Source organism: Manacus vitellinus, unplaced genomic scaffold, assembly GCF_001715985.3.
Source record: "Manacus vitellinus isolate BGI_N305 unplaced genomic scaffold, ASM171598v3 scaffold_13_pilon, whole genome shotgun sequence".
In the NCBI taxonomy this organism is placed as follows: Eukaryota; Metazoa; Chordata; class Aves; order Passeriformes; family Pipridae; genus Manacus; species Manacus vitellinus.
Window position 1 is genome coordinate 14,728,466 of NW_021938999.1, and position 26,777 is coordinate 14,755,242.

General features: G+C 35.6%; 1 protein-coding gene across 1 annotated transcript in view; it reads right to left on the reverse strand.

Annotated features, from left to right (window-relative positions):
* Positions 1-26,777, reverse strand: part of PCLO (piccolo presynaptic cytomatrix protein) — a 337,810-nt gene that overhangs the window by 145,752 nt on the left and 165,281 nt on the right. Inside the window, exons 7-8 of the mRNA XM_029958071.1 lie at positions 7,312-9,520; positions 1,960-2,108 (exon numbers count right to left, since the gene is read on the reverse strand). Of these exons, the coding sequence (XP_029813931.1) occupies positions 1,960-2,108; positions 7,312-9,520 (2,358 nt within the window). The remainder of the gene's footprint in view (positions 1-1,959; positions 2,109-7,311; positions 9,521-26,777) is intronic.

A 26,777-nucleotide genomic window follows, 5' to 3' on the forward strand; every position in this document is an offset into this window, starting at 1 on the left:
GAATTCTTGTAAAGCTTCTCCTTACACATCACTTCTCTTCTGCAGAGGCTTTACATGGCACCACACAAAATTATTTAGAATATGTTCACGCTCCAATTTACATCCCATATTTTACAAAACCAAAACCTGTGGTCTTTGTCAAGATTTTAATGCAGTATCTCTATTTCCATATAACCATGAGGATACCAAAACAGCTTCAGGAAGAGAAAAAAATCACATCTTTTTCCTCCTGGAAACATTCAGGAAAAGAAGAACCGTTAGGCCCTTTAACTTTCCTCTTGAAAAATTTTGATCAAAGTTTTTCAACCAGTCTTAGTGCTATTCATATGAGAGAAAAAAACAAAGATCAGACCTCTGTGACTAAAACCTCGCATCTCATTGACTACCTCTTTATCACAGGGCTCCCTTTTGGATAAACCTGATTTGAAGGGAAATTTTCAGTTTTACCTCAGAACACTTTAGTGGTCAAATGCAATTATGTATGCTTAGAATAATGAATGTTTCTCATAAGGATAAAAGTGATCAGAGAGTCAGTTTTTTAACTATTGCCAGTGATATTAAGAGCTGTGAAGACTCAAAAACATCCTTTATCTTGCAATAAAGTTGATTCATGATCTATTTGAATAGATTCTTGTAAGAATTATATCTTGTAAAGCCCTTTTTTGGAACAAGAAATGGGTAGACTCAGTACAACCCGAGCTGTGTACATCTCAATATAAGCTAAACTAGAGATAGGAAAAGAGGGAAAAATAAATGACAGCTTGTACTGTGAGGTATATCAAAACTTACTTCATAACATCTACATCTTTGCTTCATAAAACCTACATTTGACTGTCAAATGTCAGTAAAAATGCTCACCAGTATAAAAGTTTTGAAGGCTACCTGATAGTAAGATACTCCTGTTTGTATGTTTTCTGAGGAACTAACAAAATATAAGGTATTAAGTATCACAACGGGGCCATGCAATATCTTCTTTTAGAATCATAGAATCGTTGAGGTTGACCTCTAAGTTGATCAAATCCAATCATCAACCCACCACCACCACCACCATGTTCACCACTAAACCATGTCCTCACTGCCATATCCACGTGTTTTTTGAACACTTTCAGAGATGGTGACTCCACCATTCCCCTGGGCAGCCTGTTCTAATACTTGACTACCCTTTCCACAAAGAAATTTTTTCCTAATATCTAATGTAGAACTCCTCTGGTGCAACTGGAGGCCGTTTCCTCTTGTCCCGAGAAAATGCACCAATTGCATCCATTGCATCTCATGGAAAAATGTGATCTAAATCAATATATAAGAATATATCAGAATATAATCTAAGTGAATCAGTAAAAATTATAACAAGCAATTGAAGACCTTGGATACTTGAAATACATAAACTCTGTTAATATAAAGATGAAATGGGATGGTACACTAATGTGACTAGATTTCCAAGTCAGCAAGTTTGAAAAGCAGAATATAGACTTTTTCTTTCTCTAATAAATGGAATATTCTAATTATTAGATTGATAAAGTCTTACTGACTTATTCAATAATTGATCACGAACTGCTGGAATTATATTCACCAACTGAAAGTGGAAAAAAGTATCTACAGGATAAAGCAAGTCTTTTCCTTCAACTACTAAAAGAAGGGACTTGAATTTGAATGGTAAGGTGAAATGACACTAATTGCTTTCTTTTTTTCTTTTAATATGGACACTTAATGTATAGATATTTCCAGTTAGGAGATTAATTCCTTTCAGATGTATTTCAAAAATCAAAAGACAACCTGCAAAATTAATACTGAATTGTAGAGGGAATTTAATCTAATTTCATCATCAAATATTGGTGATGAATACAGGTTCAACAGCATTTCAGCTGAATGTACTGGAATTTGATTAATCCTGAAGTCCCTACAGTATTGGACAGTATGATCAAATTATCAGTCATTTATAAAACTAAAGGCATGTCTTACTTGACAGCTTACTTGGTCTTGGTGTTGACTTAGTGGTCGAGAGTGGGCCAACTTCTCTGGCAGCCTTCTGTCGAGGATGTGTCCGTTCTCCAAACGAGACTCTCTGGGCTTGTCAAACCAATCTGTTTCTTCACGACGGAGATGGTAGGCTTTGAAAACCAAGGACAGGTCAAATGCTCTGATCCAGGGCTGGGCAAAGGGCAACAATGTGCATTGTGCAGAGCAAACATGCAGAGTGGTTATTAATTGGCCATGCAGCTAAAGCAAAGTTACAGGTGAGACTTGAGACATTGAACTTGAGTATTAGTTAGCTGTGATACAGCAAAGGGAGAAGATTCTGTTTATGTCAAACCTATGGATATTAAATACAGAAGAAACCTGCTGCTGAGCGCTATCATAATCTTCCTTCAGGCAGCTCAGAAATACACTGCCGATTTCACATGTCTCTAAAATGTTCGTTGAAAAAAAATTAGTCAGATTAGTTACTTTGCAGTAGACTAAGTAAAAAAAAACAAACCTAAGAAACCCCAAAACAAATCCCAAAATAACCAACCCTCAGAACCCAAACTCCACCAATTCCCAAGTTTCTGAACCGAATATTGGTTCAAAATACTTTGGAAATAATCTACAACTACTTACAGGAAAATTATGAATTCTTTGTGAAATCAGTATCAACCCAAATCAAAGTAGATAGGAAGCAATCTATGCAACTCCTTGTAATTGTAAGCAGAAATATTGCAAGTGTTCTTATTTTAAATTCCATCCCTTGATTTTGCAGTATGAACCTTTGTGTATGGATTGTTAGTGAGCATGTTCTTTCTGCAATAATTCTACAAGTCTAATGTGCTTCTATTTGCAAGAGTTTTAAATCTGTATAAAATCCCTTTTGGAGATCAAATAACACCACTTCACTGAAATCAGTTTTGCAAATGTATATATTTATATTACTGACTATTGGGTCAGCTGACATAGGTGTCACTCCGTTTGGATCAGAATCATGTCCTACACGTTTAATAATATTTCCACTATACAATATATAGATTTTTATTTCTGTTGCCCATCAGTGTAAACCAAAGCATTGTGCAGTTAATTAGAATGTAATGTAAGTTTGAATTTTATGCTTTATTAAGCAAGACAAATTTGGAAATCAAAGAAAGACAATATTTGTTTTAGCAAAACCACAAGAAATTGCAAATCTTAAATAAGGTCAGTAGTTGCTATAGTAACAAGTGTGTGTGTTGACATGACAGAGAAGAAAATTTAAAAGGAAAAATGGTAGTGTGCATAATCTCTCCTATTTAGTTGTGAAAGTAAACATAATCTAGCTGGTTTAACAAATAATTGGGAAAAAATTAATGGGACAAAAATATTATTATTTTATTGAATTTCTCTCAAAAAGGAGAAATAATATATACGCATGATTTTGGGAAAATGATATTTCTTATGGGTAAAAACAACACCCTGTATTATATTAGGCCTTCAGAAAATTCTTAATCTTGTTTCAGATATTATGCAGTCTCTTCCTGCACAACTGTGCACAAACTTAACCTAACAAAAAATGGTTTGAAATATTATTTAGATCAGCATATAGGAATTACCATAACGATTATTAAAGGTTGATGCTTGTCTGGCTAGTGATTAGTTATTGAACAACTGCTCTCAATAAACCATTATGATCTAATATACAAATCCTTTATACTTTACACATTTATGCCAATTGACTAGTGCCTGCACATAGCAGGCTGGTTCATTACTCATCCTGACAGAACTTCTTTCTGAAGCTTGCATGAAGAACCTAATGCATTTTGCTGACCCCAGATGTCAATGCTGACTATCACAATCTGTGTCATTAGCTCAGCAGATGAAAGAATGATATTTTTTTTTTCCTCCTGCCCCAGTTGAAATGACTTTTGCTGGATTTCTTCTTTCGAAAAAGTAGAATTCCATACTGCAGTTCAGACCAGCCTACCTTTTTTTTATCAGACTGCGGTAAATGTGTATATTTTATATGAAATTTAAAAAGTTATGTATGTGTATATGGACACACACACGCCACACTCACATATACATGCACACATCATTGGTTTTGGCTTGCTCAGCTGGGATTTGTTACAGCTGGAAACCTGAGAACAGCCAAGATGAATCACTGACAGCCTGAGAGGGGTCATCCTTTTATTCTAAGACTAACAGTATGCAGCCAGATGGTTCCACCTGTAAAAAACTCCTGCTGGAGTCAATAAGGTCCCATGCTGTTAATTCCAAACAGTTTAACCAGGTGATATTGAACTCCAGGCTGTAGAGTCCAAGGAACTTGATTAGAGAAGTAGTAATGATCAATCTAAATCCCATGGATGAAAAATTACAAGGCATTGTCTGTGTTGATGTCTTGATGTCTTCATATCTCAATTTTAAACTTTTAAATCCTGTTATATATCCTATTATATAATTACCAAATTAGCATATAGTAGAAAAAAAAATTCTTTAGGTGAGAAAAGGCACATTTTATGTGTTCTGATATAAAAGCTGACCAGCAAGGACTATTTATATTCATAAAGTTGAGTACTACCTTCAGCATTCTTGAAAATTAGTATCTTCAACATACTTAGTAGTGTGTGGAAACTGGCAGGTGGGGGGTTGATAGAGACCTATCCCATGATATTGGGAACCCTGAGAAAATACCAGGTATTTCAAAAGCTCAAAAATGCACTTTATTTTCAATGGGAAGCTCTGGATGTTGTGCTCTTTCGACATTAAAGGTGTTTTTTAACCTGTTTGAAATTTGGAATCCCAGTGTCAGTACTACTTATGTGCTGAAGCATGGTTTTAAGATTTGTTAGAGTATGTACTTAGTGAAAAACAAAAGGTTTAGTCTCAAAGTCCTGTTTGTGTTCTCTTCTGGTATTTTTTGTTGGCATGCGACTTATAAAAAATGAACAGAAATTCAAGCACGTCTCTCAGTTTGAACAAAAGAAAAACAATTTAAATGTAATACTTTGACTTAAATTCATGTTTAAAAGTCTCCTAAGATGATAAATCAAGCCACAGCACAAGAAGAGTTTTCCTAAGGCAGTGCTTAAGATTGATTTCTTTTAATGAAATCTCATCAACACCATGCAGCAGTTGGTTAAAAAAAAAAAAAAAAAAAGAGAGAGAGAAGCAGCAAAGCAAACCGTGTTAAAAGACTGGATGAAACATGCCAGAATAGCTGTTCATTGTCAGGGCAACAGGGCACTACAGAGAAGAGTGCAGTCCAGAAAAAAGAAGGCCATAACTTTCTGTAGAACTGTAATTGCTTCTTTGGAACACTTTTTGTCTTACATTCAAATTATACGAATTATTTTCAAAACAAGTTACTTGCTATTAGACAACATATTTAAAAAAATATCATGAAGTGTTTTCATTTATCAAGAAATAAATTATTTGTGAAGATGAAATCTTAATAAAAATTAGAAAAAGACTGCTAAAAGGGGAAGCCCTGGTGTTCAGTGACATAGATTAATACAGAATATGTGAATTGAGTTAGAATACTTCTGAGGGTGTAACTAATCAGAGACTAATTTAAAATGAAAACATATTTTATCTGAAATGTAACATGTATGTCTTGTACAAATATATATGCATAATTTATTGCACTGTAGGGCAGAAATATAATTACCTATGATCTGTTTGTATGAGTTAGAATAGCACCAAATTGGATTTTTGGTTCAGTTTGGCTCTCCTTAGTCTTCAGGAGGAAAAGTTCTCCATATTTTACAATGTCACTCTAGAATGACCTTTAAAAGTCACAAGTTGAGATGATACATGATAGCATCACTTATTTAGGAATAATGGTATAGTTGCAACTTAGGGAGTTCCTTTCAATTGTTTTCAGATTTAATTATAGGACTCTGTGTGCTAAGAATTTAAGGACAGTGAAAACTCTTAAACTTCTGATAAAAATCAAAAAAAGCTGATGATCCTGAGCCTCTCCTGAAACACAGAGTTCACGAGGGGATTGTAAATATGTAAGAAATGTGAAAAGAAACTTACAGAACAAAGACCTTAATATGTAGTATGAGAAAGGTAAATAGATCAAATTTCCTAATGCTTATGAAAAATTCAGCATGTGTTAAAAAACAATAATGTAATAATGAATGGAGGTTAGTATAAACCTGGAAAATAAACGATTCTACTTCATAATCATGCAAATGTGTCTTTTGAGACAATCATTGCCATTTACAGACAATATAGCGCATGCAAAGTCTCTTTTATTGTGCAGTAAATACACATAAGAAAAGGTTAAGGGAGCGCATACAATTTCGAACATGTTCATTTAATTTTCTTTCAAACGGTCTTTATGATTTTTAAACAATTTAGAATATATTAAGCCTGAACTGACTCAAACAAAACTGATACATAATTTGCAGTTATTAAGTACTCAACATCAGCTTTAACATTCTGCTGTACTTATTCATAAGCAGCATTTTTAATTGCACCATTTATAATACATCAGAAATGTTCCTTTCCTGAACCTAAATGAGATAAACTCTTGTGCTTATTTGGCAGACATATGTATGGGGTGCATATAAAACCAGCTACACTGCATAACCCATCAATAGAAGTAAAATACTTTATGCAAGTTTATTGAAGGATGAGATTGTCTTGAACCATCCAAATGGCAAATTATCTTACATAATCACAATTCTGAATGCACAGAAGTCCACATGACAGGATGCTTTCAACAAACCATATGTGGAATGTTATTTTGCTATCACGTTAAGCTTTGTATGGTGCTAACATATAATATGTACTTAATGAACAGACTATTTCTATATAAACACAGATCTAAATTGGTGCATCAGGAGATGGAATTATCAGTTCTTGAATTCTATTATGAAACTGCATGCAAATAAAATCACTAGAGTTTTTTTAGAGATTTGGGAAATATTTCCAAATCCCAACAAAAACTACTGCAAAAAAGTTCAATGATTCACAGTCACTGGAGAAAGTTCCACATAAAGACTGATGGTAGGGTCTGTATTGTACATGGAGTGTTCTACATAGTATCATTGGAAAAGTAGACATAAACAAGTGAAAAGGAAAATGCACAAGCAAACCAAAAGGAAAGCAAATCAACAACAATATAGTGAGCATGCTATAGTAGCTTAACACCATCCAGAAACTGCTGTTAGGGTAAAATAAAAAATATCAAATAAAACAAAGCAAATTGAACCCAAAAAATGTAGATACACAGAAGATGCACCAAGGAACAGAAAAAGAACAAGTCTTTGAAGTATAACAAAAGTTAGACACATGCATAGAAATGAGGATTTTGGTTGTGATAGTAAGATACCAGTCTGAGGCCTAAATTACCTTCACTGTCTGACATGGCATGCTGGAAGTCATCCATGATGAAGGCTATATCTCGATCATAGCCTCGAGTCCGTGACTCCTCCCTCATATGCTGCTGGACCTCAGGTAATGAATGGCTCGATCCAAACTGGTCCCTGGTATCTGCAGATATTGGTGGCAAGGGTCCAGCTGCTGCTCTTGCCATTCCCATTGGCTGTCCAACAGGACTTAGTGGGCTCTCCTCCTCTGAGTTCTGTGCTACTATCGGGATCCTTCCCCTGCTTTGGCTAATAGGTAGACTGGTGGGTTTAGTTCTTCCAGAAGGTGCTGCATGGCTAAAGGAAACATCTAAGGGTTCAGCTTCTTGGGCTTTCAGTCTTAAAGAAGAACTGGAAGAATCCCTTTTCAATGACAGATCGAGCCCATACACTGAGGAGGGTCTAGATGAGGGCCTAGATCTACTACCACTGCTATAAGACTTGTCTGCTTCATCTTGTAGTGTGGATCTCATTGTTGGACCTAGTGCAGTCCCAAGGCCTGCTCCAATGGATGACGTCAGTGGTGGCCCCATGTATTTCTGTTGGTCACTGATGTTTTTTCTAAGGCCATAAGTAATATCATCCTGAAGAAGCCTTGCCCTAGTAGTAATTCCCCCAAGTGTTGAAGTGCTAGAAGTCATATAACTTGAATAGTCAGGCTCAAGGTCTCTGCTTTCTTGGATAGGTGAAAACTTTGTTAGTTTGGGGTCTATCAAAGCTTTCTTGTGTTTTGACTGCTTCTGGTAAAGGAGGGCTGCTGGGAGCTGCTTGGCAGCCTGCTTCTCAAGAGTAAGCCTACCTATGCTGTATTTCTCAGATTTTGGAAAATGCCTGTAGCTGCCCTCTCCGTGGTAATACTGTGACAGGCCAGCCAGATGATCAAGACTTTCTGCACCTCTACGGAACTCTTGCTTTATCTGGTGTTTCAGAAGTTTGAGCTCATAGGGGTCCTCCATTGGGTCTTCATCAGCTTTAACATAGGAATGTAACCTAGAGGAAGTGTGCAGTGGTGCTAGGAAGTCTGACACCTCTTGTGCTCTCCTGGCTTCAGTTGTGCGAAGCAGTCGATCTGTTTTGGTCAGATCTTTCTCATGGAGGCTAAAACTGGAACCGAGTGCTCCTGTTCCTTTAGTAAGTTCTCCTATATCATCGATCAGCACATAATTTCGGGGTGTATGGTGGTGATCGATATCTGCATAGAACGAATCTGCAGATATGCTTGAGATAGGGCTGCTTGCTATGCTGTTTCTCTCATCTAGTCCTATCCTTAAGTCCAAGGTAGAGTATTTACTGCCCAGCTGGGAAACTGCATAACTACTGTCAGTTGAAACTGGAGCTATCATGAGAGGCTGATTGCGAATTACATCATAGTTTGTTGTTATCTTAGGCTCCAAATATAATGTGGTCTGTCTTTGCTTTGGCTGTATCACCATCATCTGTGATGAGAGTTGGTATGATGGCTGTTGAGATGGTGGAGGTTGAGCCTGCGGAGTATAGGACATAGTAGCTCCTGTTTGGAAAGCTGTCTGGGTCTGATAGGGTGAAACCTGCTGGTGATACAAAGGCTGTTGTTGTTGGTAATGTGATTGCTGTGTGAACTGAGTTGGTGCTTGAGTTGGCAGGGCAGGAGATGAATACTGATATTGAGCATATGGGCTTGTAGCAGGGGCAAACTGTGTTTCTGGCTGGGTTTGTGGTGGCATAAACTGGTTAAATTCTGTCTGGGGTGCAGTACGTGGTCTTTCCAAGCCATGCTGACTTTCTATTCTGGTTGACCTGGTATTGTTAACTTCACTGTCTGACATATAATCACGTTCTTCTGCTACTCCTTGGAGATAGGCACGCTCTCTCTTTTCTCTTTCTTTTAGTAGGGCTTCTTTCCTCCTATTAATGCCCATTTCCAAGTATCTCAGCTTGGCATCTATTTCTTTTTCCTCCTCATCTAGCTCTGCTTGCTTCTTCCTAAGCTTGGCTGATTCACGTTCAACTAGATCCAATTCCCTGTCTATATCCTGAAGAATTTTGGCTCTGGCCATAGTGGTGGTCCTACAAATCCTTCTCCGTGAAACTGATCCCACAGAAGAATATGGGGACTGAGTTCCTGCTGTTGCTTCCTCTGGAGGTGGGTTGGGCAGAGTCCTCTTCACCTTCTTCTGAGTGCTTGATGGAGTTATGCTTGAAAGACCTTTTGACTGCAATAGAAGAAACAAGACTGAATCACTATTTGGGAGGTAAATTAATCCCAAATTGTTTAAATTTTTTTTATGAAATGGCTTTATATCTTAACCACATACTTTCCCTAAGAGAGAGGAAAGTTTGAGGTATCTGTGAATAAGCAGCAGAAAATGGCAAGAAAAATTGCTGTCAGCCTGCTAAAGGTCAGGAAGATGAGCAACCTAATGCAAAATAAGGGTGACACTCATCAGGACTTTGTTCAGCCTACAACTGAAAAATCTACCTTATATTCTTGAAATTGAATTGACTGTAATTTAAGGTTTTTGGTTTTTGTTGGTTTACTTTTTTTTTTAATTTCCATAGGCTTATATATAAACATATTCAATGCATGTGTGTGTGGGATTGGAATACATATACATATACAACTCCTTTTTATATAAAATTTAATTTAAAAGTCTATATAATTAAAAATATACATATATACGCATTCATATCTAAATTTATGTATAATCTGTACAGTCAAATAGATAACTCTGAGCCAGACACTGAGTATATAGAAAGCAGCTATAACTTGTACTGAAATCCAGACAGCAAAGTGGGACTTTCTTGTGCCAACACATTTGGTACAACAGCAGTTGTTACATAATCTTTTAATTTTTGCCTCACCTCTGATGCAAAATATATGTATTTTCAGGGGAGATCCTTATGCTTACAAAACTGGTATGAGCTTTCTTCAGTTCACTGAAGACATTTGTAAGTGAAATTTGTTCCAATTAGAAAGCTAGTTTAAAACTTTAAAAAAGTTAAACAATATAAAATTACAGAAATTTAGTTCTGTCCAGATGTCCAGACTTCTCCCCGATCTAGGAGAAATATCTGCCTTAAGCTCATGAGTCTTTTTTTTGAGGTGCCAATGTCTCTTCATCAACTAGGACAGTAAGCAATGCAACTGGTTAGATGCAATTTAATTTGTGCCCTGGATTACTAGTGGTTTTGTAAAGTTTTCTTTTTAGTTTTGAAGTAAGTTTAGGTTCCCCCCAATGTAGATAGATTAAGAAGTGGAACCTGAATTATTTTGAAATTGTATCTTATCTCACTAATAGCTTCTTAGAAATTTTGTCTCAGTAAAGGAAAATGGATTGATCTACACATATACACCAAAAAAAAAAATCAGCTCAGCCATTACAGAATGCAGACATGTTGATAGCAAAATATGGAAGCATTTTATTTGAGTTTAATAAGAGATAAATAAAAAAAAATTATTAACCAATTCACTCTGCTGCCTTTGCAGGCAAGGGCAGCATTTCTGCAAGCATTAACTGTTTTTAATTAAAAATGTAATTTCTTTTAAAATAAATGCTAATTCACTCAGATAAGAAGTCATCAAGATTAATTTTAATTAGGAGTTTATAAATCAGTATTTTCTCTGTTTATTCTAATATGGCATCAACAAACTGTAAAAGTTTTTTAAAAAGGTGTTGATAATCCCTTTTTTCTGCTCCTGTTACCTAGCTTTAGCAAATTACAATACTCAGCAAATCATTTGCCATGGAACTTTAAAGAAAAATTCGCTACCTTTTCAAGTGCCATTTCATCTCTTTCATTTTCTTCATCTAAATTCCATCAACTTTTGCATGTTTCAGATTGCAATAAAAGCAATTTAATCTTTTCAGCTTTCCATGGCCTTTTCCCAAACCCACGTTGTGCCAACAAATCAAAGGAACTAATTTTCTCTTGCTCACTGTGTACTTATAAGCAAAGACAAATTAATCATCTACAGTAGGTCTAGTTGGCTAATAATTTATATTGTAAAATCAGTGTAATAACACCACTATTTCCCCCTCCTGAACTGAAATAGCAATCGCAGATGGTCGAGCAGTCACAGATGGTCACTGGTATTGGGAAGTGCTATTAATAACAAAATCATTAAAAGCTCTATAAAAATTTATGTAATTAATATTTTCAGATGATAGTTAAGCTGCTGACTAATAAAGCCCAGTGTCAGACTACTATGCATTTTATAAAAAAACCCCCATATCTTGTTTTTATATATCTGTCTATATCTAAAGAATCCTAGACTAATAAACATTACAGGAAGATTTACCACTTGCTCTTGAAAAAGTATTGATAACCTGTAGTTCTCAGCTGTTATTCTCACAAAAGGCAAGTCTTAATTACTTTTACTTGATATTTATATTGGGACAAGAAAAATTAAATTTGTTTTAGTACTGTAATAAAATGTGTGGCTTTTTCTTCTTCCTGGATATTTTCATCATCACTTATGTTAGCATGCTACCTGGGAACTGTGATAGTAGATTGAAGGGAAGTTCACCTGTAGTATTTTGATGGACAACTTCAAAGTAGCTGTTAGTAGTTTTTGCACTTCTTTTTAATTTGTTAAATAACAGGAAAAAGAAAAAGACAAGATAGGGCTGATTTTTGCCAAATTCTAATCTCTTTATCAATTTTTTTGGGAGTGGAAGGGAATAGTTGTGCTGTCTTGTCCTATCCCTGTATTTTTGGTCCTCATAACACATTTATAAAGCTATACTCATTTTACATTTAAAGTACCCAAAGGAAAGATGGGGCAGAAACCTTCATGAGACTACTCTGGAGTCACAGAAACTTATCAAATACAGGAAGGTATTCTTGCACCTTACAATCACTGGTTAAAGGTTAGGTTAGATGTCAGACAGGTGACCTTAGCAAGCTCTCTAACCGAAGAAGCCATGAAGTTTTCTACCATATTTTATTACATTTTCCATCATCTTAATTCTAATCAGTTTACTCTTAGCTATCTACAATCACCCTCACTAATTTTTAAAAATCATTCTGTGTTTAGCAAATCATCACTCTAAATGTTGACTGTGAATCTCAAGAACTAGAATTAAATTATTCTGTTTCTTGTTTCACCATAGCATCCATATAAACGTTATTATCTTATTGTTGATCCTTGTATAATTTCACACAAGTCTGGGATATCCCTTCAGGATGGACTTAATGATAATCAGATCTGCTTTGAGGGAAATCTGACCTTGTTAAAATAAGTCCAAAGCTTGTGACTGAGATAAAGCTATAGAGATGTTCTCCCCAATATTACAAATTAAAGAATCGAGGAACAAACAATCTTCCCCCCACCTCCCATTTTTTAAGCTTAACAATGTTTTGAAATAAAGACAGGAGAAAGAGTCCTCACTTTTGCAGTTCAACAACAAGATAACATCACAGTGAGGAAATCAAAACACTGAGCTGAAGGTTGCATGCAAAGAGATTTAGCAAAACCTCCCTTTTCTGCCTTGCCAATACAAATTAGTCTTGATGTGCGCTATCTTCTGCGTTTGAATTTATAGAGGTCATCCAGACAAAGGCTTGTGAACCCTCTTAAAGTGTGTGGTGACTTTGGAATAACTCCTTTGAGATGACCATCCTATTCCTTGTGAATCTTTGTAAAAATACCTTTTTCTACCTATTTTTGTCTTTTCCAATTTGCTGTAATTGCGGACAAGGTCAGAAAGACTCAAACCCACTACAAGAATCAGTCAAGTACTAGGAAATACTCCTATTTTCTGTTTCATGTTCCAAAGAGATAGTTTATTTTGGAGGACTGAATGGCTCAGGATATCTGTGATGAATTTCTACCTCTAAATATTGTTTTTTATTCCAGTTACTCCATCTTTTTTGTCCTCTCCTCAAATGAATTTTTGATTACGGCATGCTGCGGTTCTTGCATTCTCCCCACTCTCCATTCACATAGCCATGCTTGCATATTAACTTCATTTGCTTAGAGAACTGAGGTTTCACACTTGAGTATACAACTCTTACATACTTGCACGTTTAATTTTTAGTAGTAAAAGTGTAACCCTCATTATTCATTGTTCTTTTAACATTTTCTGTGATCATGACACAAGCAAACTTCAAGTTATTCTCCTGTCTTCTTTAGAGCTGACAAAATAGACCTGTATTTATATATATCTTTTTTTTGTATGAGTAGGAAAAAATCCTGCAAATGATGTATACAATATACATACATGTATGCATATGCACAAAACCAATTACAATTGTGATGACAGCATCCTTATTAGTTTGCCACCACTAGACAATGTAGTCTATATGGTGATGTCAGACTTACAGTCTGTGATGCTGTGAAAAGCAAAGGTAAAGTGAGTCAGAGCTGAGACTAGTCCTCTACCACAATCCCTTGAAGGCTCAACAGCATGGTGGAAATCCTGTTCTACACTGTAAAGGAACAAAAACTCACTCTCTGCAGGCCTAGGTTTCCTGAAGCATTTGATGTTGATTTGCAACACACTTGAAATGTCAGTAGGAAGTTTGCTGTACCCTGGTTTTTCTATTACCAAAAAAACAATGCAAATAATATTTTTTGTCTACAAACAAGGACCATGCAGTCAATAAACTTGCTTGGAAAACTCACAACTAGCATCAGTTTGAGAGACAAACACGGATGTATTAAAAGAAATTACTGGGAATAAACTGTTTGCATCTGATAAGATGCCAGGTAGTGAAGGGATAAAAATTACTCTCCCAGTCAGGAAGAAAGATCACTTAAAGTGGGGACCAATGCAGGTTGTTAAGGCAGCAATGGAATGGAAGGTGAAGCCTGTGTTGCAGCTCTGTGTGTTCCAGCTATCACAGCTTGGATTTTTCATTTAACAAAAACCTTCCCAAATGCAATCCCTCCAAAGCCCCAAAACATACAGTAAAAATTGCAATTGTAATGAAGCCATTCTACCAATAAAGGTTTGGAATGTATTAGTATTACAGCATGTGCTCTTCATTCTTAGAAATGCATCAGAAAGAACAGCTAGAGACTCTGGCATTTAATTATTTTAAACATTTAATTTACTAGAAAGAATTCATATAATTCTGTTATCATTTATTAAAGACCTCTCGATGATTTAACAGTATCTTTAAAATTGTTTGAAAATGAAACCTAATTCCTAAGGATACTAACATAATACTCTAGTATTAGATTACTTCATTGTAAGTATGGAATCCTTAACTGCATCTTCTTGTAGGATGGAGGCAAAGGTACTGAACGATGTTTTGTAGCTTATTTCATGCAAAAAAATAGTTTCTCATCTAAATTTTTATGGACCTTTCTGGACTTTATTATTTGGTAATGACTGACCAGCTTTGGACCAGCTTTGTTAACTCTTGGTAAAAAACTTCAGAGTAAGAATATCAAGAAATTTCTCTCCATTGCCAAAGGCTGACAAAGGGTCACTTCTACGGCATGAAGAACCACAGAGTGTGGGAACCCATAAGGGTAAAGCAGGTAAAGGGAAGCAGACCAGTTGTGCAAGGTAAGCAAAATATATTAAAACATGTATTTATAAAAGCTAGTCTCATGAACTAGTGTTGAGAATGGACTAGTACATGCTCTGAACACATTCTAAACATCAGTAAAAACTTATCCTATAACCAGTACTGCCTTGGCTTATGTGCCATTGCTGGCAAGGGGAATGGAAGATTAATTTGATGAGCTGGGTTTGGCCTTGTGTATGGGAGTGAAATACCTTGCTTCATGAGTAATATACTAGAGTTATCCTTTAATGCAACTCTTGTCTTTTTCTTTTCTGCAAGTATATTGCTCTGGGGACTGAGCAGTCAGGCAGAAAACTAGTTTCTAAATCACTACACAGTAGCACTGAGATGCCAGTCAGTCTGATTTTCTCTCTCTCCTTTTTTTTTTCTTCCCCACTCTTTTGGAGGCCTGTAAAGATAAATTTCTCTTCTGTTAGGCTCAATATAATTTTTTTAGAAATAGTCTATTCCAAAACAATAAGAATTTTTCAGATTTTTCTTGCTTTCCTTCATGTCAGAGTCACTTATTCCTCAGATGAGCACTTTTGTACTTTCCATCTTTTTGCTCCTTTCATTTTCTCTGTGAAATTGCTTGAAATTGCCATTTTCACTTCAAATGCAAGGGGAACAGCATAGTGCACTTCCTAACAGCTGACGTGATGTGAGATATCAACTTCTTTCCTCAGTTAAACACATAAAAGGCGATCTGCTTCTTTTGATCTTGAGGGGAGAAAGGAGAAATTTAAAGGAAATTTGATATGCAAACTACAGACATACGTGGCTCTTACACAGTGATTTTCAGAGAGATCTAAATCTGTGTTTCATCTACTTTATGAGAGCAGACATAATAGTTATTCCCAGTTGTTTACACACAAGACATAGTTTTACACAGACTAACTGATTTGTGATTCATTTGGAACAGGACTGACAACTTTTGCCTGTAAGAGCAATGGGGCAATTCCCTCCTCAATTTCTAAAATTTAGAAATAGCACTTTAAATCAGCAGGAATGCATCAGTGGAAAATGAGTTTGCAAGGAAAATGAAATCCAGTGTTTTGAAACTTTGATTTTAAATACTGTACTTGGAACAACACTCCATGTATGTGCATTTAACAGACCTTAGACAACATACACATTATGCACAAGCTTATGTTTTAATTTCCTTACTTTATATCTATAAATCATATCTATACTGTTTCCTTCTCCTGCTGACTGAAGACTTAGTACAATTCAACACTGCTAAAAATTTTTTTTGTTTTGTAGCTTAAGCCTTATATAAAAGGGAAACATTTCTGGCTAACTCACAGTAACCTTTAAAACTCATTTGAAAACCATTATTTTCTTTTTTTATTCCTAATTTCTTTTTCCATCCATTATTCTTTGCTATTTATCTTTGCAACCATATTACTTATCTTTGTAAGGTGTTCTGGGATATCAGTTTATATAAGAAATTCACTGTCCAATTATTTTAAATGTATACAGAATTACATATATCTCAGTTACTCTCCAATGGGGGAAAAAATCTCTGGCAGATCAATTCAGACAATGGGTATCTGTAAAGGATAACAGAAAGAGTCAAATTGTCAGAGTAGAGCATTTGCTTCTGCATTGAAATCTCTGTAGCAAATGGGCTCAATATTTTTCTCACTATTCAATTTCTGAAAAAAATAAAAAAAAAGGAAGGAAAAACAGGGAAATGGAAGGGAAAGGGGGAAAGGAGAGAAGAGGGGAAAACCCTGTCCTCAAAAAAGAGGAACATGGTCCAAATTTCTTTGAATGACAAATACAGATTTATACTTTGCTATAAAAGGCTTGAAAACATTGCAGGAAATATATAACTGCTATGTAGGCAATACCTACTGATGCTTCCTAAATGCTTGTCTTTATAAGCCTTGTTCTAAGATATGTTAAATATCCTTAAATGTTTTATTTATATATGAATATACTAAAAGTTATCAAGGGACTTAACAAAAAGAAAACACTATTCCACCATTTCTACAATACTGTGTTTTCAGTATCAACTCCAGTTAGCACTCTGAGTGCTAAAGTACTTCAGTGCTAGTCCAGGACTGAAGCCTGATTCTGATAAAGAATTCAAAATAAATATCTTTGTCTGTGAATTAAAATCTTTTGTCATTTGTAAATTACTTTAAGAAGATAGTCCAGTTTTTGTTTAAAACAAAAAGGATTAAAATTAATGGCTTTTTCTGTACGTTATCTTCCTCATGACTCATGAAAATTTCTGAGGAGGCGGTTTCTGAAGCATATTCTGCTTTGACAACCCAAAAGATTATGAAACAAATGAGAAAACAGAGGATAAGGTGTATAGCAGTCTAGGCACTGCATAACAATAGTTTGGACAAGAGAAAGGTTCGCTATCTGGAGAAAGACTAATGGCAAAGCCAGAATTCCTCTAAAGCAGTTGCTTAACAAGATTAAGACAAAGCCTGTAGATTCATAGTGACTGTGTACAATACTATAACACTACATGCTACACTACAACATAATTAGTGTTTCTTTATCAATCATCAGTTCTTTTTTTCCTCTCTATTGTTTCACTGACATTTTTAAAGGCTTTTTACATAAAACCAGACTGTAAATACTCTGTACTTCTCTGTCTAACCTGTGGAAAGTTATCAAAAGTTCTGTGATGTGAGTGGACAACTCCATGCCTGTGCTAGGTTAAGATATAAACATTGTTAGCACACGATGAGCTCTGTCTCCAGCACAGACCATTTTTATATTTAACTAAATAATGACAAAGAACTGTATCTTAGTAATATATTCTGATACAGAGGCAATGTGATTCTTTATTGGTAATTGAAAACAACTCTGTTAAAGGATATCGAACCAAAATATTAAATGTTAGCTTTGGGTTTTGTTAATCACGAAGCTATTTGTGGCAATAGAGAAAAACATCACTCAACTTTATCTTCAAATAAAAAAATCTTGGAATAAATCTTTCTGCATGTAATGAAACAGCCTTAGCATGGGCTCATCCACTCACAGAAATCAATAATACATTGTTTCTTATCATGTATCACACAAATCATTATGAGTCATTCCCCTCAGTCAGAATAATATATTTGATTTGAAACTCAGATTTCATCTATGGAAAATTTTACTGGATTATAAAGAATATTTTCCCAGTCAATGAGAACATACTTTAAATTCTCTTGCAGTCTACCCAAGAATCCTGGCCAGATAATACTGGTGAGAAAAATTCAGAACAGTTTATACTTATCAGTATGATATGCATATGCTGAATTAACACCATCTGTTTTCAACTGATATCAGGCTACTTTGCAAACTTTCAGCTACAATTAAAAAAAACCCACAAAAAACCCCCCCGAAACAATCAACACCAAAACACCCTCTATCTCTGAAAGAAAAGAAATATTAATCTTGTTTTACAGGAAAAACCACACAAATAAAAAAGGTGTGAGAAAATCTTGGCTTTTTCTGCCTCTCTTTCACTCCAGAATTTCTCCAAAGAATGGTAGCTGACGAGACACCACATGCTGCACCACAGCCCTTGTTTATTCACAGGAGTGAGGATTCATCTGCCCAAGCACAGGCATAATGTGCAGTCAATCTGAACTAGTCCTCCAGAGTACTGAACTGAAAGAAAATGCAGTTTTTCTTCAGCTCACACAATAACGCCTGTGCCTCTCACAGCCTGTGGAAACAGCTGCATGTAACAGAGATGTCACCTGTAAATGTCTCAAGACAGAGGGGGTTAGTCCCACTCCTTGCAACTAGAGCAGATTCAGCTCCTACTTTTGGCTCCTCCTGCAAGATCTGTTTTGCAGCAGAGTTTTAATCCTTTTCTGTGTGCAGGAGTCTCGGCACCTCTGCAGTTCTTCAGAAATGACACCTCTCCTCAGCAATTAAAGGCTCTGGGATTGGCTCAGTCTGATTGTTCAGGCAGTATTTATTTTATTCTGCACTCATGATGTTTTACTTCCCTAGTCTAAGATTAAAGATGGCACAGTGAGCAGAGCCCTGATTAATCACTTTCTCTAAAATGTGGTTCACGCTGGGGAACAATGGCCATATAACTGCTGCCATAAGGCACAGATTAGACAAACTCACCAAGTGCCTACCTGCTTAATTCAGGCCTTTCTGTATCCATCACAGCTAAGCCTTCTATTTGTCTTTTCTGCTCAGCCCTGGTTTCATCCATACTGCTGAGCACCTGCAGAATGGCCTGCAGCAATTTTTTTCCCACTCTTTCGAAAAGTGCCTTAGAATTACCAATTCAACACATTCTGCTGTAGGAAAAGACTTCTTTCTCTGCTCTTTGTCATCTATAGCTCCATAAGGCTTTTCAAGAGCTGTAATGACCAATAGTCCTCCATAGTGGCTACACAGCAGACAAAATCCCAGTATTACACACTATTAGAATAGCAAAGAAACAAAAGGAAGTTTGTGAAACTCTCCTTGTTTGCTGATACCTGCCTTCTAGGCTTCATTCCATTCAAACAACCCACTAGCTTTCAGGTCTTGCAGTAAACTCTGCATAATCCCCTCTACCTCAGCTGGACAAGTTGATTTCTCCATCAGTCAGGTTGTGAGTTCATTTCTCTCTCTTCTCTGCAGTTTCTCAGTGTCTCCTTAAAACTTTCTTCTACCTGAAACTTTTGTTTCCCCTCTCCCTCCATACCTCATTTTCCAAAGCATAAGAATTCCCCCTAAAATACACTCAGTTGATCCCAGAGCAGGCGTAATCCTCACCCCTTTTAAAGAAAATGTAACTGAACCTGACAACAAACACACAGAGTAGATCATCTGCCACAGATGGCTAAGCTTATGAAGTGTGAAAACTACTCACAGTATGTCCAGATTTTCCATTACACTTTTTCTACAGCGAGAACCTGTACTAGCCAGACCACACAAAATTCCATATTCCTATTCTTATTCTAAGAATGGCATTTCCAGTTTGATACAAACCCATTTCCAAGTGACACAAACTAAACAAAACCAAATTAACCTCTCCTCCCCCCCCATCCCAAACCTTCAAAAAGCCAGTGTTTCAAAGAAAGCATTAACACTTGAATAAATATGTACAGAAATTTGCTATACTGATACAAAACAGAACATCATCTCAAGACAAAAGTCTTTTAAAATGTATGAAACCATTTTTTTTCAAAGTTTATTTTTTTATTTTGCTTTGCGTTTTTTGTTTGTTTGTTTACTTGTACATGTATTCTACTCTCTGTTGATACTACACCAGACTTAATCCTTGGAGTTGGGAAAGAGCTGTGTGACTATTTAAAACCAGACTGGATATCAACTCCAGCTCTTCACCAAAGAAATCCAGACATGATGCTCAACTCAGTCTTGATTAGCTCAATGGGATAAAACTGGGATAAATTTCTGATTTTTAGAGCATTCTCTGCCTTCTCTTTTTAAACATAAATGGAGATAATATTTATATCTGATTGTTCTAGCAATTATTAAATACAATTTATATTAATAACACTGAAATCTACATTGATTTTCAGAGGAGGAAGTGTTCCACTCCTGAATAAATTATATCAGATGACAGCCTTGCATGCAATGTGATATTTAATCCAACTGTATAGGGCTGAGGAAGAAGAAAGCAGTAACCTTTAATGAATTTTCTTCCTACTATTTTAATAGCAATTACACTATTTTAGAATCATGACCTTCCTCTTCCATTTCTGCTTATTGTGGCAAGCAGGACAGGAAGATAGAAATTTGGCAAAGCTTACTTTTAAACACTAATGAAGCTAAAAATAAAGAGAAGGCAGCAAAAAATCAGAAGTTAATGTGAAAGATGAGCCATTTGCAGTTTCTAAACATACATATATAAGAAAAAAAAAGGAGAAACAGAACTTAAAGCAACAGCAGTGTTTCAAGACATGACATAAAAATGAAAATTCTTATGGTTGACCTGGAATCTAGGACATACTTTCTTCCTCCTCATTTTCAGATTTCCTATTATTCTTGTTCCAAATCACTCTTTGTCCACTGCTGCCACAGGTCAAAATAAATCTAAGTAAAAAGTAGCTCTACTTGATTATATACATATGGACTACACTAATCACCCGAAACGTGCACTGTAAGTAAGACAGTGAGTCTTACTACAGAAACATGGGAAATAACCAGTAAAAGTTGTTCACAGGGTGATTACACACTTGGGTTGGTTCTCTCCTCTGTTGTTTTTATGTGTTTTTGTCACTGTTTTAAAATTTCTAGTGACAGTTATGATTCTGAAGTTGATCTTACAGAGGAAATCCAGACTTTACAAAGAAAAAGAAATAATTAAACCCAGAAATGTATGCAATCATCTAAAGGCACACTCTAGACCAGTGGAAGAAGAAGGGCTGAAAAATTAGTCCAGACAATCCAGAACGAACGGCTACTGAATATATTAGTGACATCTTATCTTCAAAAAATACCAGACTTTACAGTCATGTCATTCAATATTTTTTGGATCCAGATATATGAATAAAAAGTCAAATGATTGTTTTGAAGTCTCAAATAGCCTGATGTTCACTGTGAGCTACAGCACTCTAAGGCACAGTTGTAATGATACATCTTCTTACAGACAAGAAACAACAGTATTTATGGGCTGAAAGCAGAACTGTTGGGTGCAAATGTGATTTGTCAAAGATGTGCTCCCAAAGACAGAAAAAGGAAGAAGTGACTAATGGTTTTTAGCTGGTGAGGATATCAGAAGGAAACATTGCTGGAGACACAGACCTCCAACACAATAAATGTTTAAGAAAACAGAATCAGTGAGGGCTTTAGAGTATCAAGATAAACAAGAAAAGAACAGTTATTTGATAATATTTAGTTGGAAAACAAGAAAAAATGTCTAAGAATGAAAAGGGTTCTTCTAAATGTTCATTGCACAATGTCAGCTTCAGCGAGGTTTATAAGATTCAGGTAGGGATGCACTCCATTATCCCCAAGGTAAGAACCACTATGGAAAAAGGTCCTGACTTTTCACAAACAGTAAGTCAAAGGATGGAAAGGCAAGAAGCACAGATTTTAATCAGTTATTTTTGAAAGTCACCTCAGTAACAGGCTATAAGTATATGTTTAATAGCACTGTAGAGATGAGGAACACCTACTGGAAACACTATATACCTGGATGTTAGATAGTGTTTGATGTGGGGAAAATAGTTTTATTCATTAGTTCACCTATATAAAGTCAATGGGTGCAGAGTTTTTGTTTCAGTTTTTCAAATTTCCAGTCACATCTGATTTTGTGCAAATCCAAAGATTATTATCGTTTAAGAGCAACTAGATCTAAATGAGAAACTTAATAAAATTATTTCTATTTCATATTTTGTAAATTGTGAGTAATTTTTTGTATTAATTTGGTATTATTTAAATAAATATTTTATATTATTTAATCAAAGCAGCATCTCTTAGATGAAATATTTCGATCCCGCAACAAAGTTACTTTTTAAAAGGGTCTCAGGTTTATTAGCTATGTATTTATTTGCCTCTGAGCTCAGGCTGACAAAAGGTTATTGTTTAACATCAATCAATGCACTGATTTTAGAGATCTGAACAGACTAGGATGGTGATCATCAAGTCATCCCCTATGATGAACACTGCTTTTATTTAATTCCTAAATCATTAAGCAAAGGCATATAGTGCCTTCAGAAAGCTTCATAAAAGAGTTTGGCAAAATAAACACTTGAAGAAAAGTACCAAGATCAGTGTTTACAGAGCCACTGTGCTGTCTACTCACTTATACGGATCTGAATCATGGGTCATCTACCGCCACCACCTGCGTCTCCTGGAACGCTTCCATCAACGCTGCCTCCGTTCAATCCTAAACATCCACTGGTCAGATTTTGGACCAATACATCTGTTCTAGAACAAGCAGCAGTCACAAGTATTGAGGCCATGTTGCTGAGAACACAGCTGCGATGGGCAGGGTACATCTCAAGGATGAAGGACCACCACCTCCCTAAGATCCTGCTCTATGGTGAACTTGCCTCTGGTTGCCGAAAGAGAGGAGCCCCGAAGGAAAGATACAAGGACTCCCTGAAACAACATCTCAACCTTGGCCATATTGATCAACACAATTGGTCTACTCTGGCCTCCAATTGGAAGGTCTGGAGACACACCATCTATAACGCTGGTGATGCTTTTGAGAAAGCACGCAGGATCACTCTTGAGGAGAAAAGACAATGCAGAAAGAATCATGTCTTGCAGAATTTACCACCTAAGGAGTCTTTCTGCTGTGCCTTTTGCAACCGGATGTGTTTATCTTGTATTGTCCTTTTTAGCCACCAACGCACTTGTAACAAACGTGGGTAGAGCCCTTCCCAAATCTTCGTTGGCGAAGCCCAGCCATGATGAAATCATCAAGTCAGGAACCTAAATGCTTTTACTTCGTTTTCAGATGACAGTATTTATGTTCATAGATTTTTGATAAGTCTAAAAAACAAGAAGCTTTTTATAAGTATTACAGAACCTGCAATACTTACAGCACCAGCTGTTTGTATTTCATCTGGAAATATGAAGACCTTTAATTCTCAGATTCCTCTTCTGAAGGCTCAGGAAACATTCTAGTACTGTCCTGTACATAGAGCAGTCAGGAGCCAGGCTGGTTGAATAGTGAAGATTATCTCAAGTGACAAATCACTGATGGCCTTTACCTCAGTACTATCTATAAAATCTGCGTATTAGTGTGCAATTCCTTACCATGTTTTTTGAACATCAATTTACACATAAACACTAAGTACTGAATTAGTGATGAAACTTTTTGAATCTGCTCTGCTCTCTTTCAGGAAACTATTAAATGACTTTGTATCAGTTGATGATCTCATTTTTTACTGCAAGTATATGACTCGGTTCCTGTCATGGAGAAGAGGCTGAATAAGATGGAGTTTGATCTGAAATCGTGTTTCAAATCCTATCCTCATAAAACTATTTTCCAATTGTTAAACTGCATGTGAAAAAAAACAAAATACCTAAAAACCTTCAATTTGTTCTTCAGTCTATTCATTCCTTCTGTATGATCAGCTCAGGAGGAACTATAAAGCATTGATTTAAATTTGTTCATTCTCACTTTGCCACTATATTTCCAAACTATATTTAAACTTTGAATATTCTGAACTGCAGGAAAAATATTCCTAAACATATGTCTTTAAAAACACTTTGAATTTTAATAGTAAATTATTAGCAATCCTATACTTACTGCAGAAAACTCGCAACTGATGACAAAGACTTTTAGAAATGAGGATCATAAATATGCTGGAATTTTAAAGTATTTATCTGTTACTCCCCACTACATATTTACCAGCAGTTTAGGACAATGAAGTTAAAACATAGTTTATTTCAAATTTCTACTCTTTGTAAGCAGGACACCATTCTTGTTTCACCTTATTTCTTCATTTCTTACTAATTCCAGTGTCTGTGCAATATAACAAATCAGCATGGTTAAGATAAACATCAAAATAAATGACTGGAGACTGGTAGAAACAGAATCACAAATTTGATGCAAAATGAGACTTCTACAGTCTCAGCTATTCTATTAATATCTGCAGTTCAATACACACATTCAGAGCTATTCTATATATTGAATCCCTTCTGGGCTTTGAAGCAAATGGAGCTGATTATCACCGTCTGTCACTTCCCCCCATTTCACCATTTACTTTATTGACTGTATTGTCAATAGTTCCAGAAGAACTCAGACAGTAGAAAATCCTTCTCCATTAACAAAAATGTTCTTTTTTTTTTCTTTCTTTCTTTCTTTCTTTTTAAAATATTTTAACAGGATAAGAAGTAGAGGAAAAGAAAACCCATGCTTCTCTGTTTTTGGTTTTGTTGGGATATTGTTTTGGTTGGGTTTTTTTTGTTTTTCTTTTAAATGGGATAGGAAAAAAAGCGTTTCAAGATAATCATTGCCTATTTTTTCAGCTTAAGAGTGGCCTGGACCTTATTTTTACTTTTTCTCCATAGTCAACTGTCAAACTATCACCTTTTTTCTCTACCATACAAAAGTCCTTTCTTTCTTCCTGTGAAAACTTCAAGCATTTTCAATATAAAATTCAGATTTAAAGGTTATTTTCTACTATTTCCAGTGATACTAATTAATTCAATCATTTAAATAAACAGTCAGTTTTCCTCCCTGTGCTACACATTCTGTCTATTTAGGGACTCCATTTTTAATAATAATCAGAACTAAGAAATTTTGTTTTAAAGAAAGTGTAAAAAAGCTTTCCTATATTGGAAATAGTGAAATTACCAGTACAAAGAAAAAAAATTAATTCTAATTTTCTCAAGACGTGATCCATGGCTGACTGAATTAACAGAATATATCATTAACTTCAGATAATTTTATATTTTTTATCTGATTAATGCTTCTACAGCAACACAAGTACAAGCCTCTATGCCTTCAAAAGACAATGGGAATACTCAGATCTGAACATAATTCATCATAAGAGATCACAAAGGGTTCAGCAGTGATGCTGCAAAAATGTTTTTTAAAATCTTCTCAAATATTACAACATTAAGATTTTAAAAGTCATATTCTAAGAAATTCCAAAACAAAAATGCATTAATGAGTGCCAACTAGAATTTGGGATGCTAATGTAACTTAGGAATGTTTTGGCAGTGCTTCATCATTTATCCTTCAATTGTAGCTTCTTATTATATTTGTATAAAACATGGAAATATTTTTATGTAATATTTTTTAAAGAAATCCTCAGAGAGATGTTTTACAGAATAGTGCTATAATAGTAGGAAAAAATCTAGAATACTGATTAAAATGCTAGTTAAAAATCTAGAAACCATTCATAAAAGATTTTCTTTCTATAATGACAGAGTATTAATACCTCAGAATCTATATATCACGTATGCATTACATGCACCAAGCAAATCCTAATTTTTAATATGAAAGGATGACCTCCTAAAACTTTAGTGTTTAAAAAAAAATCTAGAAAAAATGGAGGAAGTTCTAGTGGGAAAACAAAAAAGCCCCCAGCAAACAAAAAGCAAACAAAAATCCAAACAAACTGGGAAAAAAACCCAAGCAAACAAATAAAAATACCCCAGTAATTTCCCAAATTACTCTAACCTAATTATGGGGTTTGAGAGCTTAATGGGGGGCATAGACCAGTGTTTCCTGAACTGTACTGTGTATTTCTTTATCAAGCTGCATATGAAATGCTTGAGGGAACATAATTTGCTCCTGAAGTTAAGCAGCACAGCAATTTGAGTGTGTCTGCACTCGAGCTAATGAGAACAACAATGCTAACTAGAAGAGCAGGACTCAGATGGGAGAGTTTCCCATACTCTTCCCACCCTGTTTTATATACACAAAGCACTAAAATCTTGGCTAGAGAGCCCAGTGCAGGTCCAGTAGGATGGTGAGGTCTTGAGGGAGAGAGTGGTTGTTCAAGGAAGAGAGGTTAAGGGAATTGAGCTTGGAAAAAACACCTAATTGCTGTCTTCGACTCTCAAATGAAGTACTACTGAAAAAGACAGAGTCAGACTATTCTAAGGGATGCACCGTGAAGGACAAAAGGCACAAGTTGCACAAGGGAAATGAAGCACTCTTCACACCATGAAAGCAGTGAATTCCCAGAATGGGATACTTTCTCTTGAAAGTAAAATTGCCATCCTTGGAGATTTTCAAAAATTCAACTTGATAAGCCCTCTAGATATTTGATCTAACTTAGAAATTAGCACAGCTTTGAGGTCGAGGTGGAACTGCATGACATCCACAGCACCTTCTCAACCTAATTTTTTGGTGATCCATGAAGACCGAGGAGTTTAGATAGTTAATGTTTTCAAGACACAATACAGGCTTCAACATCTTGATGGATTTACTGCCAAAATACTGTGTAAGGTATGAAAGAGTAAGGACTGCAGCATCTATTTTAATTAAATAAAAGCTTTGATGTAGGCAAGAATGTTCCATAACTGCAGAGTCACTGCATGCAATAGAAA